The sequence below is a fragment of the Ips typographus genome, linkage group LG3 (genome assembly GCF_016097725.1).
Source record: "Ips typographus isolate SLU linkage group LG3, UJ_Ityp_2.0, whole genome shotgun sequence".
Lineage (NCBI taxonomy): Eukaryota > Metazoa > Arthropoda > Insecta > Coleoptera > Curculionidae > Ips > Ips typographus.
This window is the reverse complement of record NC_138424.1, coordinates 5,482,772-5,500,064: the sequence shown is the minus strand read 5'-3', so window position 1 is coordinate 5,500,064 and position 17,293 is coordinate 5,482,772. Positions and strand designations below refer to the sequence as shown.

Here is a 17,293-nt window from a genome sequence, read left to right as displayed (position 1 = left end):
AATTCATATAGATTTTAGATTTAATCATAGGAGATTAACATGGGAAAACGGTTTTGATTTTTTTGCGCCTGTACGGTTGATTTGATTGAAAAATCGTATTAATGAAAGTTGTAGTACCTACCTATCACGGACTAGTTTTCTATATTTTTTTCAGATCTCTAACTTGAGCCCTTTCGTCGTTAAACACGAACAAAAATGAGAAAATTTTAACTTTTTACCTGCACTGTATAAGCGGTTGTCGAGCAACCGTACCAGCAACAATGACTTCTTTATCAGTTGCTGCAATAAATGCTTTTTTTTTTCGAAATCTGTATAATTTGTCGGTTCGTTTATTACTGCAACCAACAATACACCAGGTTCACATCTGCTCGTGGAAGATGTGGCAACATAGGGCACAGTCCCAACTGACAGTCGGCTAAACATTTTGAGGTTAGGAATTTGACAAAGTTGAAAAACACCAAAAACTACAAACAGAAGAAATAAAAACTTAATTTAGGGTTGTTTAAGTTTATTAATTAGTGTTGTTATTGTGAGACCTTCGTAGAATTTAAGATTTTTCTTCACCAAACTGGAAAACTTGCAACATTTGGTGGTAAACAAAGGCGGAAAGTTCCAATCAAACTTTGGCTTGGGAACAACAACCACATTCAATTTAAATTATGTGGAAAGAACATCACAGATAGGTGCATTCAAACGAGTCATTAACAGCCCAATACCAACGTTTCAAGAATTATTCCATACAATCTGCAAGAAAGGAAAGGCAATGTGTGCATCCTGGGGACTATTAAATCCTAAAGCAGTGTTTTAACAACAGCAGTAAAGCATACACTGATTCATGCTTTACTGCTTTAGGGTGGTCGAGTGAGAACAAACATTATACTTAAATTGTTATGATGAATTCCATTCAAACAGACTTAAACTTAATTTACTCAATATTACTAAGAATTTTGTTTTTTACAGAAGTTATTTAAAAAAATATATTCACAATTATGTGTATTGCAGCTATGCCCCTCAAATATTGAAATATTTTTTAAGTTTGACAAAGTATACATAGTTAAAATTGATTTTTGGGAATTACAAGTTAAAAAATACTCTTCTGCTTAAGTTTTTATAGTTTATTATGTATAAGCTATACACAGTACTACATCTTTGTTGGGGTAGCAAAGCCCACATCTATTCATAAAATTAATGGAACTGTTAAAGTTTTGGTAACTACTTCTTGCTAGCAGTCTTCTTCTTGAATTAAATACACTTTGCAGTAGTCACATTTTGTTTTTTTTATTTCAGCATAAGCAGCATAACCTGCTATGTATACCAAAGGAGACCACATTTTTTCATCAATATCATCTATGTGATCTTGATATAGGTATTCTGGTGTAGTCCTGACCAAATCCAATGTAACTGGAGGATCAATAAATCTTGTCTTGAAATTGGTCTCCAAACTTCCATGACTTCAGAATGAGGGGTATGACACTTTGAACCCTTAATTTGCTTTCTGATTCATAGATTTGTCGTAGTGACACATGCTAGTTGGAACCAGATTGATACCTACCTAATGCCTGCTTTATACCTCTCAATTAACAATTAAACTAAACTTTCATTTAAACTAAAATTAATTTATCAAAGCTGAAAGTGAACTTACAAGCGAGCCCATTTATACTTTAAATTTACACTAAACTAAAATTAATTTTACATTAAAGTTAAACCAACTTTATTAAAGTTCGGCTTAATTCGTTTAAATTCGTTGACTTTCGGAACTATCACTGTCATACTTGTCATCACTCATGATGTAAATTGCTGTCTTCTATTGCGATACGTAGTCTATTAGACTTGAATCGTCTATTTCCATAATTGGATTTTTTACCGAAAAAGTGGTTTAAGAACAAATTTTTTAAATTTTTTTTTTACGTCCAGTAAGTCAAAACAGTCATTTATTTTTCTAATTATTAATTTGTAGTATAAACCTAAACAAGATTTCTTAGTTTAAATATTAATTTTAGTGGAAATTTAAATTTAATTTAATTCTTAAATGGGAGGTATAAAACAGGCATAATAAATATGTAAAATTGGAAATAATCATATGATGGTGTTGTTTTTTGCCCAAGCATCAGTCTGTGTGCTGCATTTTCATCTTAGAGACGATTTGTCTTGTCCGTGGCAAGTTTGGGGGTCAGTTGTCCGAGGGCTCCGGCTCGGTGACTCGCAGTAGATTCGTTTTGAGGCTTCCCATTCCTCACACAGATTAAGTCGTCGCTTATTTACGGTGGCAAGAGACTTTTCAATAACCTTCTTCTCCATGTGAGAAGCCAGCCATCTGCGCATGGATTTAGGCGTGGGGCTGAGATGTTTTTGCTTGACGGGGCGTACTATTCTCTGGACGAATTTTACTCCAGTTCTTAAGTCCAGTACAAGCAGCACTGTTTGTGTTCTTGATCCTCTTTCTCCTCTCTTATACAGGGTAACTGCCTTTTTGTTTTGTTTTTATTTTAATAATTGTAAGGTGTAATGTTCTTTTTTTGCTGTTTTTGTATGTGTTTTCAGGGCTTTGTCAATGACTTTAAGTTTCCGACAATAAAGCTAGATTTTTTATTGATTTATTTTTTTTATTTTTAGGTAATAACGTCAGTACCTTGAAAGTTAAAAAAAAACAAATTAAGACATTCTCTGAACACAGCACAGATTTAGTGTCACTGATTAAGTTATTAGCAAAAATTGATGCAAATATACTATAGTTAAGCTTACTAGGTAATTGACAAACTACAACTATGTTGCCTGTGTATCAAAAATTGCGTAAAAAAAAAACAAAAACGACAAAATTATTGATTATTATGTCGAAAATTGCAGTGAAAAGCAACGCCTAGTTTTTATACCTGTAGTTTCCAAATCGTTCTTCCAACTTATCAGTCTGTATTTTTCCCAGCAGAACAAAAGTATAATTTTTCTTTTCTAAACAGTACTTTGATAAATTTAGCAGTGCTTCTGTAGAATGGAATAGAGCTAGGTGAGTATCTCTTGTCAGTTTTTGGAATGTATTTGAGGTGTCCCATGTTTTTAGCCATTTGAGGAAAAATTCCAAAAAGTCAAAAATATGTTTTGAATTTATCGTTACTGGTTCTTGGTATTGGTTTCTATTTCTTAGTCCTTTTAAGGGTGATTTAACATTTACAATATCCCACCACTTGCAAATGTGTTCAATAAAATCGGCAGTGTCACTGTAATTTTGTAAATTTATTTTTGGGCCTAAATCTCTGAGTGCTGCTACAATGTTGTAGTTAAATATTTGCAAAGTTAACTTTACATTTTGGCATTCAATTGAAGATGGATACAATGAGTTTAAACTTAGAGTGTGTCCATATTTTACTAATAAAGAATGTTCCTTACTGTGCATTTCCTTTAATGCTTCAAGTGAGGCAGTTTTAATAAGTCCTTGCAGGTTATCAGAAGAGTTTAATTGACTAATAGCAGGGTATTGTAGCGTTTGATCTGGTTTTTGATTGAGCCAATTATTTTTTATGTTATTTATAATCTGGACTGTATCAAGAACATAAAACAGTGGTCTGGAAGGTTCCTTTGGGTGTGGGTAAGTATTCAATAGTTTTGGAGGGTGGCAAAAGAAAGTCATTGCTTTTTTATTAATTCTATTGGCATCTGAAACTATCGCCAACACTTCAAATCCCATATCTTCCAACTCATTAATCAATTGTTTTAACACCTCATGCAGTTGTTCTGCTGTGATAGTTTTAACAGGCAAAATGTGAACTACCTCCTTGTAAGGTGATAACAGGCTATTCACCATAAAGGCAAAAGCACTTGTTGCAGCCTCTGAATTATTAAATGCTGTTCCCACTATATTTCCTCCTTTATAATCACTAAAAGGATTGAGATGAATTTTATCAAACATTATCGTCACTGTCTTATCTTCCTTTTTTAATAGTTTTAGTTTTGAAGAAACATATTGCAGAATCTGATTCTGTTCTAATCTTGGATTTGTTGTCAAGGAACCACATAATTGCTTGATGGTTTTTGGTGTTGGCAAAATTAATAGGTTTGAATTTCTTAAAAACCTATAAGCATGTGGTGCTATTGTGTGTAATAAGCCACAAAAAAGAACTGTAGTAGTGGAGTATCTAAAAGCATTATTTCCTTTGAGCATATTAGACACCCCCAATAGTGAAAGTTGCTCTTTTAAAAATTCAATAAGGTTTGTTGAATCAGGAAGTTTTTCTAACAAATGTTCCAACAAATCTTCAATTGTTGAAATAATATTTTTTACTGACGCCAGGTTTTCTTCCAAATTTTCATGTAAAGGACCTTTTATCCACACGCCCAATACATCCTTTAAATAGGTTTCAAATTGACTCAAGCTGTTTATTACAACCTCTTCTTTTAAAGGCACTCTATCACCATTATAGTGTATATTAATATTTAAATTTGCGCATACCGAGACGCAAAGTCGTATAACTCCCTCATCTTCTTCAAAGTAGAACAATGTTTTATCGACATGTTTAGATATTATCCATCTATTCAATTTTAAACCTTTAAGCTTTTCATTAAATTCAGGAAATGAAGTGACTCTATCTGCTAATTGTTTTTGTTCTTCACTAGTTAGACTTTCTTCTGTAGCTTGCTCAAGATATTTATATTCAAGGCGCCTTCTCTTAGTTTCTGGGGCTTCCTGATTTACTTCAACTTTTGATAAACTTGGAATGCAATTAGGGAATTTGGTTGGTAAGGCATCTGAAATAATTGGTAACAACATAAACATATAGGTATACCAGGTGTCCAAGAGCACTCTGGACATAGGAGATTAACATGGAAAAACGGTGTTGCCATATCAGCAACAATGACCTGTTTATCTGTTGCTCCACAACCACTTATACAGTGCAGGCTAAAAGTTTAAATTTTCTCATTTTTGTTTATGTTTTACAACAAAAGGGTTCAAGCTAGAGATCTGAAAAAAATACAGAAAACTAGTCCGTGATAGGTACTACAACTTTCATTAATACAATTTTTCAATCAAATCAACCGTACAGGCGCAAAAAAATCAAAACCGTTTTCCCATGTTAATCTCCTATGTCCAGGGTGCTCTTGGACACCTGTTAAAGGTAACTCTGCATGTAAGTCTTCAGTGAATATTGCACTCAACAGTCATATATCTCTTACACTCAAAAACATTCAGCATACAAATGTTAACTATTAGGACCACTCTCAATCCAATTATAATTTCTAACTGTAGTGTATAGCAGTGTCTATTAAAAAAATGTTAACATATTATAACAAATCAAATTTACTAAGTGCTTACCTTTGGTCAACCGTGCTCGTGCCAATGGAACTTCTAAAAGCTGTCCTGTATCTACAGAGTAAACCCTTGTTGCTCTCGAAATACAGGAGGGCTCAAAATGTAACTCACATACCTATGTATGTAAGAGGCAATAAGTTTACTGAATGAGAAAGCATATTGTGCTTACCGCTGAGTATTTTGTTGGAGTAAAATCAGTAAAGTCTAAAGCTTTCAACCACTGTTGGGTTCGAGCAGGGTCTTTTGGAAGGGAAAACACTGACACTTTTGGGCCGTTTACTGAATTGCTTCTACAAAATGGCAAACAACAAGTGGACGGCATATTGTAGAGGCAATAGAACTCAATTTCCACAATATAAACAAATGCAAACTGTCAACAGTGTCAACCACTATTTCTGGCATATTGGAATTTTTGACATGCACCTTCTTGGCTTTCTTGTATAGAGGGCGGTGGTTGAATGGATATTCATTGTAAATTGTAAGTTTTGTTTGTATCATTTGCTTTATCATTATCATATAATAACTGAAACTGAAACTTGAACGACTTTTTCATTGCCTCAAAACATAAGCCAAAATGCAATGTTTTGATGCCAACTATCAATGAGGATGACAATCGAAAGAATTATTTTGTTTACGTTCAAGATTAGCTGTAATTGGTCTATTTCATATCGCACAGTTGCGGAAAGTCTAGGATTCTGTATTCGGTCAACCGTTGGCAATTGCCTACTTATCCGTTCTCTAAACTGTTAAGGAATAAAACAATAATATCCCTGTAGGAGGAGAAAAATTCAATTATGTTAATTTATGTTTCACCTAAACATTTATGATGAATGCCTTGGAAATGGTGTAGGTTATAAGGTCTATTCGTAGAGACAATTTTAAACTGGTTTCCAACTGAAAATGGGAAATTGTTGGCTTTTATTGGTTGAATGCTCAGGTGACATTGACATTTTAAGGGTAATGGCCAATAGCTGGACATTCTTCTGATTATTAGTTGGAGATTCGTTCTGCGTATACGCTACGTATACCCTATTTTAAAATGCTGTTTTTGGGTAATAAACATTCCTTAGCGCCATTATTCTTGGCAGGAATGCAGCCTCAGATAAGGGGGTCAAGCAAGATTGTTGCTTTTTACCTCCCCATCGGTGTAGACCATTAGGCCAGTATCAGTTGCATCCCTACAAAAGCTTAGAGACCCAGGAAAGACAGTCTGGGTGAGACTTCAGTCAGTCTTACTATAAAATCAGCAGAAAATTTTATTTTGAATTAACTACCACGGGCCTACTAAAGTTTGCCCAATAAAGCAAACGGTCCTATTATCCACCTGCTAACAGGTACCGTCCACCCGGTTCACCGTCTTTAGGGTAATGCTTCTCAAGACGTGGTGTACTCCACTGCTTCGGCCAGGGTCCTCGCATATATTGCATGTATTCGTCAATACTGCCTCTATAATGCGGACAACGGCATAGCAATGATAACACCAGCCTTTTACACAACGCTTCCTACTACTTGATCGTGGAAGCGGAGGTAAGGAGAGCGCACCTTCGGCTTGTAGACAGGGTGAACCGAGTGCTTCACCAGGGTCCCTTTAGGCTGGGATAGGTCCCGTGGGGTCCAGACATTCCAATTTCTAATGGACTTCATGGACAAACAAAGCCCGGTTCAAATCACAGGTCATTCAAATGAGTTCAGAAATATCAGCAACTTTCTACAACTAGCGCTATCTCACGTACTACTTTGTACTAGTGGTTCTATGTTAGAAATGTTGATTGAGTCAATTATTCAAGTTCGTTTTTGGAAAATTATGGAATTTACATGTAAATTATACTACATATTGTCTATAGATGAAATAGTTGAATAACGTCGAAAGTAAAACAGACATTGACCTTAATAAGGAGAGTGGCGAGTAAATTATTGATTATCTCATTAACTTAGAGTTAAGTCATGTTTCAGTCGCGATGCATTTGAGAAAAAAATAAGATTTGATTGAAATAACTGCCTAGTAACGTTCCAAAATGTGTCCACAACATTTTGAATTTGTATTAATAATTATTTGTCTTAGGTATCGATCGTTTCTTCATACACAAAAGGCCGCAGGTACCTATATCCATACACAAAAATCTAATCTCTCTGTTGCGCATCTGTATAGCCTTTCTATTAACATTCTCAAAGTTTTTAGTTTTACTTATGTCATCCGTTTTGACAGACGGACAGAATAAAACAAATGACAGAATCAGAGGTTGGCTGAAATGTGAGATAACCTCAAAATCAAGAAAAAATTAGATTTCAGCAGCAAAAACCTTGAATTTTTGGATTTTATTTCCGACAATCACATAAATCATGGATGGAGTTAACAGTTTAACTAGCGCCCAGAAAGATGAACTGATGGACCAAGTAAAACAACAAATAGCAGTAGCAAATGCTCAAGAACTTCTCACGGTAACATTGTCTAAAAATGTCTAGTTCAAAAGTTAAAGTGTTTGTTTACAGAAAATGACTGAAAAGTGCTTTAAAAAGTGCATATCAAAGCCTGGTACATCGCTGGATAGTTCAGAACAAGTAAGCAACCTTGAATTCTGTATTTAAAATGGGGCTAGATAACAAAAACTTTACACTGTAGTTTTTCACTATGTTTAGACTATTAGTTATTTTACACCTAATTTGTTACAATCAAATCTCAGCTTAAATCCTTAAAACCAACTTGAGAGGGGAAGAGAAATGGGTATTATTTAAGTTTAAACTTCAGTTTTTAAAAGAGTACAAATTTAAATTTGTTAGTGTAAACATCTTGTTTGAATTGATGAAAGTAAATTGTTGCTCCAAATGCATTTAGAAAGCAGACAAAAGGTGATGCTAATAAATCTCATTACATTGTAATTCACTTTTATTTTCAGAAATGTGTTGCAATGTGCATGGACAGATATATGGACTCATGGAACCTTGTTTCAAAGGCTTATGGTATGAGAATACAGCGAGAACGGACAAACATGTAACAAAAATTAAATTTTTAGTCAACCAATTTTCAACCTAATATAGGCGCGTTTTTACTATTTGCCTGTGGTCTTTTTCTGTTGTATTTGTATTTTAAAACTGCATAGTTATATTAGTAATAAATTATCATTTAAAAGTACCCACATTGCTTCCTTTAAAACATGAACAACAAAGTGTTTATTGAATAATACAAATTTATTAAGTGTTGTTACAGTTTAAATATTAATACAAAAAAATCACAATCCTGAAAGCATGCAAATACTATTACAAACTATACTAAACATAATACTAATGGACAGATTAATAGTTGCCAAGTAAGTACTTAAAGTGGAGGAATGTAAACCAAATATATGGCACTGTTTGTTAGCAGTCAAAAAATTAATAAATTACACTTATTCACAACACTTAAATAAGAAAAGTCGAAAAAGTTATAATATTGTCTGTTGTTGTATTAACGAGTATTATAATCATATATTAAGGCACTTAATAGGATGGTTTTTAACTATTTGTTAGTTGATTTTGAGCAATTTATGTTACTTGATGTTTTGTTACTGCCACCTTGAGATTTACTTCCTAAAGATTTACTAGAACTTTCTGTAAGTGCCTTACTGCTTTTGGAAGATATTGAAGAATGTCCACTGATAAAGTCATCTGCATATTCCACTAGTTTTTCAGACTCAGGTTGATCTTTGTGCCCATTATATTTATTAAATGTCAAATCTGATGCTTTACTGTCTATTAAAATCTCACTCTTTTCACTAGCATTTGACTGATTAATAATAGGACTTAATATAAAAGTTGAGTTTAAAGGCTGAAATTTTTCAATCACTTTGGATAGACTTTCACTCCTGCTTAGTGGACCATCCTGAGGCATATTCGGGGTTCCATCTAAAGTGTCATTTGTCATGAAACTATGTATAGTTGTGTCCTGTTCAGTACTAATGTGTGATGCAGAACTATGGCTGTCATTATTGTGCAAACTGCTTTTAACTTCTTCAGTAGCTGGGTGCAAAGTATCACCGTTTAAATTACTACTTAAATTTAAGTTAATATCTAGTGTATCTTTTTTCCCTTGAGCATTTTTGCTTGTTAATATTTTGTGCAATAAAGGAACTTCCATTTCATTTGAATCTGTGGTCAAATTTAGTTGTTTTTTAAGAACAGACTTGTCATATTTTGGTAAAGTCTCTAGATAAGCTTCAGTATCCAATACTTGCAAAGTAAAGTGTAAATTAAAAAACTCCAGAAATTCTTTTACTAAAAAAAATAATGTTTGACCTTCTAGAGTTTTGAGGTAAGACTTAATTTGAGCATTTTGCAACACTTTTTCATTTTTCTAGAATTAAATAAAAATTAATTCATATTATGTAACAATGTCCAATGAATTTGTTACCTTTACTTCCTCATCAAAGGCAAGAAATACACTGGCTCGCATCTCCGCCTAAACACAAATGCACATAAAGTAATGCCCCAAATATTAAAACAACCTATCTTACCTTAATTTTTGCAAGTGTCCCATTTTTCTCTAAAAATTGAACCAATAATTCCCTTAATTCAATATCTTCATCTATAGTGGACATTATTTTCTGTAAAATGGGTGAAAACTTCAACAAAGAGCTTCTTGTGATTGGGAAAAATCTGCTTTTATTGTATGAACTTTATGTGAAGCTGGACTTGGACATTCCTTCCAAAAATTGGGGCTGTTCTTGTAAACTGTCAAAACTCAACTATTGACTATAATGTGTTTAATAGAAGCAAAAACAAAAGTAACACAAAAGAGTTTTAAAAAATAAACGAATTAACTCAATTTTTATTTAAAATAAAGGGTTCTTTTTATAAATACCAATTTCCAAAAACAAAAATAATTGAAACACTGTCAACTGTCGGTGAAAGGATTGAAAAGTGACAGTAGTCAGTTGGCGACATGTCATCAAGTAGGAATGGGCAAAAACTAACCATATTTTGTATGTTTGCTCTGAAGTTGGCTTTTGTCAACATTGTTATTATTTTGTTTGTGAAACTTTTATCTACTTTTTCAGTTTATTGAATAGGAAATTTAATGAGGATTCTAAAAATGCGCTTAAAACAGTCATTTTTGTACTCCAAATTATCCTCTAAAACAACGTGATGGTTGTCATTAACGTCAAAATTTGACTAGAATTTGCATGAATTACATTTTACACAGTTTTCGAAACAAGACGATTTTTTTTGATTTATGACAGTTATTTTGACAATTGTCACCTGAATAGTGTTTTACTATCACGTTACAACTGCCACTAACGTCAAAACTGTCAAACTGTGCTCAAATCTTGCAAAAATCAGGGTTTAGAAAAGTTTTCTTGCAGTATTCGATATGAAGAGTATTTTTGAGATTTATGATTTTGACACTGGTCACGTGACTGTCTAGCTAAACTATCCTTTAAAACCACGTGATATCTGTCACTAATGTCAAGACTTTATTAATAAAAAAATGAAAAATCTGTATTTTTGAAGTATGGTTTTTATATTTATAGCAAGAATCAATGATTCAATGATCAATCGTTCTACCACCATTAAATATTTTGACTTGGCAACCTTGATAGAGAGCGCCAGCTTGGGATTAATTAAAGTTCAGTGACATGTAGACTCAGACTGTGATGCCTACTATTTTGTATATTAGGGAATCGTCACAGTCTAAGTTCAGCAATGTCAAAAACGTCATTGCAGATGCATGTCAATTTACCATATAATTTTAATTAGGACTGCTTGCCATTGGCGACATAAGACGTATTTTGGCGTCAGTGTTTACAGTGTCTATCTCGGTTTATCTCATTCTGACAAAACAAGATGGCCTATGTTACTACAGCTTAAAACTCAGGTTAATATTTTCGCTAAAAAAGGCCAAAATTGTTTCTCCGACCCTCTGCTGCACCCCTGCTTGTTTGCACGTTTTACTTTTGTTGGTTGTGTTATGATGTATGATATTTCCTTGTTATTATTAGTTTCACAAGTTTTATTGCCAAAAATACTGCGTTTCATATCAATCTTCTGCTCATCAGTGGAACTAATCTGGCAACACTGTCGAAGTGTCAATACTGTCAACGTCAAGAGTTTGTGTTGTTTTTATAAAATTTTGTTGTGTTTGGGTGCGCTTTCTGTCTTTAAATCCATTGAAAAACAATCTTAATTTGTGAAACAAAAAACAAATAACCCCATATCAGTGTGGAAAAATTTGGTATTTAAATTCGAATTGAACTTCATAATAAAATGAGTTGAAAACTATACCAGTTTGGAAACAATCATACTAAACCCAATTTTCCCAAAAAGGAAAATGTCCACCCAATTTTCCAAGCAAAACAACAAATTGAAACGATTCTCTATTGACGATGCTTTCGAAGAAGAAACCGATGAAGCCATCAAAGTTTACGGCACAAACATTAATCATACAACAACTAATGGTAAATTGGGACATGGAGATTCAATAACGTTTAATATGGAAAATGGAAGGTGACAACTTTCTACACTTTTTCATAACTTAATTTGATTGGAAAGTTCTCGTTTAATTTAGGGGATACAAATCAGTGGCAGAACCCTCTAGAGATAGTGACTCACTGATACAAGACTATTATGAGTGTATGAATGAGGAAAATTTAAACAGATCATGTTTTACCCATCCAAAAGTACGTGAAAATTGGAGAATGGTTTTAGCAGCCACTACACTCCTTATAGTCGGTATTGGACTGCTTATAACAGGCACTCACACACTGAGTGAACCTAATTCCTTATTGCAAGCCTCAGTTTTTTTGCTGGCAGGTATGAAAGTGTTTTAATCAGTGAAAATTGGATAATTTTACACACTGATTTCTTCCAGGACTTATATGTTTTATACCTGGTGCCTATCATGTTGTTTATATCTACTTGGCTGCAAAGGGTAAAAGAGGGTATCATTTTCACAATTTACCTTTATTTACTTAATTATCATTGATTTAACCAAAGACATTATATTACAATTTCATATTGTGATTTTTAATGGTAATTCCAAGAATATTTAAAGTGGTTGTAGATTCACTTTAAATGTTAATGCATAATCTCAAAGGGTGACTGTGAAACTGGTGTTATTTATAGTGTATTAAAGTAAAATGTAGTTATACTTAAACACTTTAAGTATAACTAAAATATAATATAAATAAATTAGCTTTAATGGTGCTACATACAGATGCAGCACATTTAATTATAGACTAGATTAGATTTTAGAAAATCAGCACTGTTCTTTTCAAGATTATCATTGCTAATCCTGAAGTTGTGTGTCATTTAGTCATTAGAAAGGCCTGCTTATATTTATTATATAAATTTATAGTGCCATTAATTAATACAGGAAATTTTGCCATACAATGCAATTATGTTATTGGACATGCTTTTTTGCATAGGAACGCCAAAGTGGAGAATGCAATGTAAAATAGTGGCTTTTATTAGAGTCAAATTAATTATTTTAAGGCTTTTCACATTTTATGCCAAAATAAAATAATCTGGTGTATTTTTTATTTTATTGATGACTTTACAAACACCTGCCAAAGTAATTACATGTAAAGTATTGTGCCTAAAAACTACACATTATGACTAACAGAAAAGAAGAGAAAGAAACTAAATACTAACCAACTAAACCTAAAACACTCAAGTGCGGATGGCCCAACAGCCTTTTCAGCGGCGGCTCTTTAATTGCAAATATATCAAAATTACGTGTTCATATTATTCTGTTACACACTGACAGAAGTTTACTTATCGGTGATAAGGGATTCCTATCTGTGAACAAATCCGATTGCGAAAGTCTTAAATGTAAATTAGGAACTTTTAAATAAATTAACTAATCAACTCACAGTTATTGTACTTAATATTATTAATAATGTGGTAGACAAACATGACCTGTATGAAACCATGTGCGGGTAAAGCCTACATAGAAGAACATAGAGAAATCTGAGGAAGCGCTTCTGCACTCTTTCAATCAGATCAATTTGACTGATGCAGTTGGCATCCATATAATTGAAGCATACTCCACATAAGGCCTCACACAGGCGTTGTACAACGCGATAATAGTCGAGATTTGAAAATGCCTGCTGTTGCATAGCTCAAATCACAAGAGCTTTATAGGCCTTAAATGTTAGATTGTGATAGTGGTTATTGAATTTCAAGCTCTGATGGAATGTGACTCCCAGATCAACAACTTCAGTTTTTCTGTTTAAGGCTTCGCTAACATAATAGCTTTCCGCCACAAACGCAAGCTTTCTAGTAAATGTAACAACTGAACATTTTTCAATATTCAGGCTTATATGATTCATGTCGAACCATTCCACCACAGCATTAAGAACAGCCTGCAGTCTGTTTTATCATTTACTGGTCTAAACATTTTAAAGTCATCCGCGTACAATAAGCATGTTGAAGACCTCACACCATCCGGCAAATCATTGATAAAATCAAAAAAAGCAAAGGCCCCAGGTTGCTACCCTGAGGAACCCCCCGAGGTGGCTTCAAACACTTCAGACCGGGCTCCCCCCACTTTAACGACGTTTCGTCTACCGCTTAGGTAAGACTGAACAAAGGCGACAGCATTTTTGGAAAAACCCAAGCAACCTAACTTTTCAAGCAGCAGGCAGTGGTCCACCCTGTCAAAAGCTTGCACAGCCCGTGTACACTACATCCAGTTGCTTCCTTTGATTTAGTGCATCAATTGCATTTTCAGCAAATGTGCAAAGGTTAGATACTGTAGATCTACCTGGCAAAAATCCATGTTGATATATGTCACTCTTATTTCCACTTTTATGAATTGGGGAGTAACAACGCCAATTTTCAAAGAGTCAGGAAATATATTTTGTTCCAGTGATAGGTTAAAAATATATGAGTGAGGTCTGAAAAGTGAATCTTGACAGTCCTTATAATACCATCCGCACCAGGGACCTAATTCTTGAAAGCAGAAAGCAGGGAACGGAAATCTCAGTGTCGGAAATTTTAATTTAAATATTTTAACAATAAGTCGTCAGCTTTTTTAATGGAGTTATAATAATAATATAATAATAATTCTCCTTTATTGCCAGCTCAGTTTACAATAACCATAGCAATGTCACAAAACAGTAACAATTCTAACAAATAATAAGATAAAATTAAGAAAAATACACTTACGTATTAATTTTACAATTGAAAATTAAGTAAAATCAAAGGAATAAAAACTCTCTTCAATAGCGTACTTGATTACTGCCTTTCTAAAAGCTTTAATGCCGTCAATCTGTCTTATGGCACTGGGTAAAAAACGATATGCAGTTACAGCACGATAACATGGGCCTCTCTCAAAAAAGCAGAACCATGCCAGAGGACCGATAACTCGCCCCTGCTCCTAGTTGAAATGGACATTCCCTCAGAATAACAATCGCTGTTTCGAGGAAATTGCTGCGGATTTCTCCTAACAAGCAGAACCAGCTGTACGAAATACATTGAAGGCACAGTGAGTAGCTCGAGCCGCCGAAAGTACTCTTTGCAGGATACCAAGGGGTTCCCCTAATAAGTAGTTTCTGAGACACAACGTTTCTAGTAGCATGCGACGATGAGCCCCAAAAGAAGATCCCGTAGCTTACTATAATGATTGAGCATGAGAGAGATAATATACTCGTAAGCAGTGAAACGACACACTATCCCTAATATGAGGCATGACCCTAAATACTTTGTTTAATTTCGGGCAGAGTTCCCCTATATGTCGCTCCCACCTAAGACATGGGTCCATGTGAATCCCAAGAAAGTTCACAGAGTGTGCACTTATTGGGACAGAGGCCCCATTGAGCCAAACCAGAGGAGACTTATGTGAACAATACTCACTTATAAATAAAATGCTCCGTCTGATATCTTGTTCTTGAGTAGATAGTTCATCACAAGAAAACACATTAATATTGTTCAAATTAACAATTTAATTGATAGAACTTAATTAACTATGTACATTATGTACAGGATTGTTTTGTTCAGTCAGGCATTTCTATGCTAATTATCGGCAAAACAGGCTTCATGAGATCTAGTTTTTTAATCTGAGCATCGCTTTTATCCTTTGGCTGCTCCAACTCAACCCCATTTTGCCTTTGTTCTGGTTGATATGAAATGTTGCCATACTCTTGAAGCAATGGACATGCTCCCAAAAGAAATGAACAAAAATCTTTTCTTATTCCAAACCACCCTACAAAATTTATGAATTGTGGTGAGAGTTTATGGGATAACACTTTTATAAACTTACATTTGTTTGCTCCTTTGGCACTAAACGACATTAGAATCAAAGTTATAAAAGATACAAACAATGGACTAACTACTGCAATAAAAGACATTCTTATATCCTCATCTAGTTTGTTAGCTAATAATACCTGAAATAACAGGTAGATTCAGTTATATAGTAACAATCTCAACAGTTTTATATACATACTTGGAATATTAATACAGGAATTACTAAGAAGGTATATCCTATAGCTGATTGGAAACTACTTCGTCTTTGTTGAGCACTTACTTCTGGTGTTCTCAGCAAAATTGCTGCAAAAATGATTGTATAAAGAACACCCACCTACAACATAGACTGAAATAGTTATACACACTACAAGGAAATTTCAGTTACTTCTCACCAGTGATAAACACATAACTATCCATAATGGCACAAATACAACCTCCCAAGACCAACCTATAAAGCCATCTAGTCTTAAAGCTAGAAATATAAATTGTAAGACATTCACAGCACAGAATAACTCCAACTGTAAAAAATATATCAATTAGACTCAACAAACTCCAGACATTTTTGAGTCTTACCTCAAAACTTCTTTCATGTTTAACTGCCCATATACAAACAGCTATACTGACAATACTTATAAAAATTAATGGAATAAACACTAAAATCCATAAATGACGGGAAGTTTCTAATTTATCGCAGACTAACAGTTCAAACATGAGTAATATCAGATGCAAAGCCAATGATATGAGCATTGACTTGTAGTGTATGTAAGCTTCACCTTCCAGTCTGCAACATACACACTGTATACTCTATGCAATATTACTTAAAAGCACTAATATAACCTGAAATGGGGGTAGCGCCACCAGACATAACTGCCTACTGTGGCTCCTGAAATTACCAATGATTTCCATACCCATATTGGAATAAATACCATCCAATAAGACCAGTTTATGTAATTGTCCAAGCGCAGGGCAAAAAAAATTGTGAATATTAACAGGCATGAGTGTACTATAAATTTGCTGTAAAAATAGGTTTTTGGTAGTAATTTAAAGGGAAAAATTTAATGAAACATAATGAGACCACAATTAATAACAATGATGTTTGTAGAGTATGGAAAGGGTACCATGGATTCAAATATGGTTTTTCACGATTAGTATTAACATTTTTTTATTGAATTTGCAAAAAGTGCTCTTTTGCTGTTAAATTCTTGTGTTTATTAAATGGTCAAGCATAAAAACAACACTTTAAGGTTACCTGGGGTTGAAGTCCTGAAGTAAAGTTTGCAAATTCATCGTTGGTCAGTAATCCATTATTTTCACAATAAATTGCGGCATCAAATAATTATATCTTTAAGTTTTTAACACTTTTTTAAAATGTTTATTTTTATTTTGCTACTACTTTCTTAAAATTATAATTTGACAACTGTCACTCACATTACTGGATGTATAATTTTGACAGTTGCGGTCCCCGGTCGGTGGTAATAGGAATGGGGCGGAGAAAAAATATTATAAAAACTTTCGGCACCCGGTTTCCATTATTGGACCCGGTTTCCGACCCGAAAATCTAAAGTTGGACAGTGCAACAATTCTCCCTTGTGTGTGTGGATGTATTTTAACAGCTCTGGTCAAGTAAACGTCTTCAAATTCGCTCATTAAAAAACGCTTTCAGGTTAACACTTCCACCAAAATACGTTCCTATTTAAAGAGCCGAGGAACGTCTATGAAACAAATTCGGTGCGTTAAGGGTGCCTTGTGCCTTGAGGATCGAGGGAGCCTCAAGGA

At 34.0% G+C, this 17,293-nt stretch overlaps 5 protein-coding genes across 8 annotated transcripts; 2 read left to right on the top strand and 3 right to left on the bottom strand.

Annotated features, from left to right (window-relative positions):
• Positions 1–1,100: 1,100 nt before the first annotated feature.
• Positions 1,101–6,056, bottom strand: LOC145726821 (THAP domain-containing protein 11-like). 4 transcript variants are annotated; one of them, XR_014177689.1, is made up of 5 exons: positions 5,469–5,489; positions 5,303–5,414; positions 5,164–5,249; positions 2,046–4,737; positions 1,101–1,548 (listed from the first exon to the last, which is right to left on the bottom strand). XR_014177689.1 is itself a non-coding variant. In XM_081976079.1 (3 exons), the coding sequence occupies exons 1-3, from the start codon at positions 5,619–5,621 to the stop codon at positions 2,858–2,860; spliced, it is 2,145 nt and encodes a 714-aa protein (XP_081832205.1). In that variant the 5' UTR covers positions 5,622–6,056; the 3' UTR covers positions 1,101–2,857. The 4 variants fall into 4 exon arrangements, 2 of the variants coding, with proteins under 2 accessions (XP_081832205.1, XP_081832206.1); XR_014177688.1 differs by lacking the exon at positions 5,164–5,249 and having other exon boundaries at positions 5,469–6,056; XM_081976079.1 differs by lacking the exon at positions 5,164–5,249 and having other exon boundaries at positions 1,101–4,737; positions 5,469–6,056.
• A 1,462-nt stretch (positions 6,057–7,518) lies between these two features.
• Positions 7,519–8,429, top strand: LOC145726345 (mitochondrial import inner membrane translocase subunit Tim13). Its single transcript, XM_081975394.1, has 3 exons — positions 7,519–7,738; positions 7,790–7,858; positions 8,194–8,429. The coding sequence occupies exons 1-3, from the start codon at positions 7,640–7,642 to the stop codon at positions 8,290–8,292; spliced, it is 267 nt and encodes an 88-aa protein (XP_081831520.1). The 5' UTR covers positions 7,519–7,639; the 3' UTR covers positions 8,293–8,429.
• Positions 8,430–8,466: 37 nt separating this feature from the next.
• On the bottom strand, positions 8,467–10,182 carry LOC145726344 (centrosomal protein 43-like). The gene is made up of 3 exons (XM_081975393.1): positions 9,787–10,182; positions 9,684–9,731; positions 8,467–9,626 (listed from the first exon to the last, which is right to left on the bottom strand). The coding sequence occupies exons 1-3, from the start codon at positions 9,868–9,870 to the stop codon at positions 8,793–8,795; spliced, it is 966 nt and encodes a 321-aa protein (XP_081831519.1). The 5' UTR covers positions 9,871–10,182; the 3' UTR covers positions 8,467–8,792.
• Positions 10,183–11,383: 1,201 nt separating this feature from the next.
• On the top strand, positions 11,384–12,803 carry LOC145726257 (uncharacterized). The gene is made up of 3 exons (XM_081975278.1): positions 11,384–11,776; positions 11,838–12,082; positions 12,141–12,803. The coding sequence occupies exons 1-3, from the start codon at positions 11,601–11,603 to the stop codon at positions 12,242–12,244; spliced, it is 525 nt and encodes a 174-aa protein (XP_081831404.1). The 5' UTR covers positions 11,384–11,600; the 3' UTR covers positions 12,245–12,803.
• A 2,393-nt stretch (positions 12,804–15,196) lies between these two features.
• Positions 15,197–17,285, bottom strand: LOC145726255 (transmembrane protein 185B). The gene is made up of 7 exons (XM_081975276.1): positions 16,767–17,285; positions 16,355–16,531; positions 16,091–16,298; positions 15,910–16,035; positions 15,717–15,851; positions 15,534–15,657; positions 15,197–15,476 (listed from the first exon to the last, which is right to left on the bottom strand). Exons 1-7 carry the CDS (start codon positions 16,802–16,804, stop codon positions 15,268–15,270), a joined length of 1,017 nt encoding a protein of 338 aa, XP_081831402.1. The 5' UTR covers positions 16,805–17,285; the 3' UTR covers positions 15,197–15,267.
• Between the last annotated feature and the right edge of the window lie 8 nt (positions 17,286–17,293).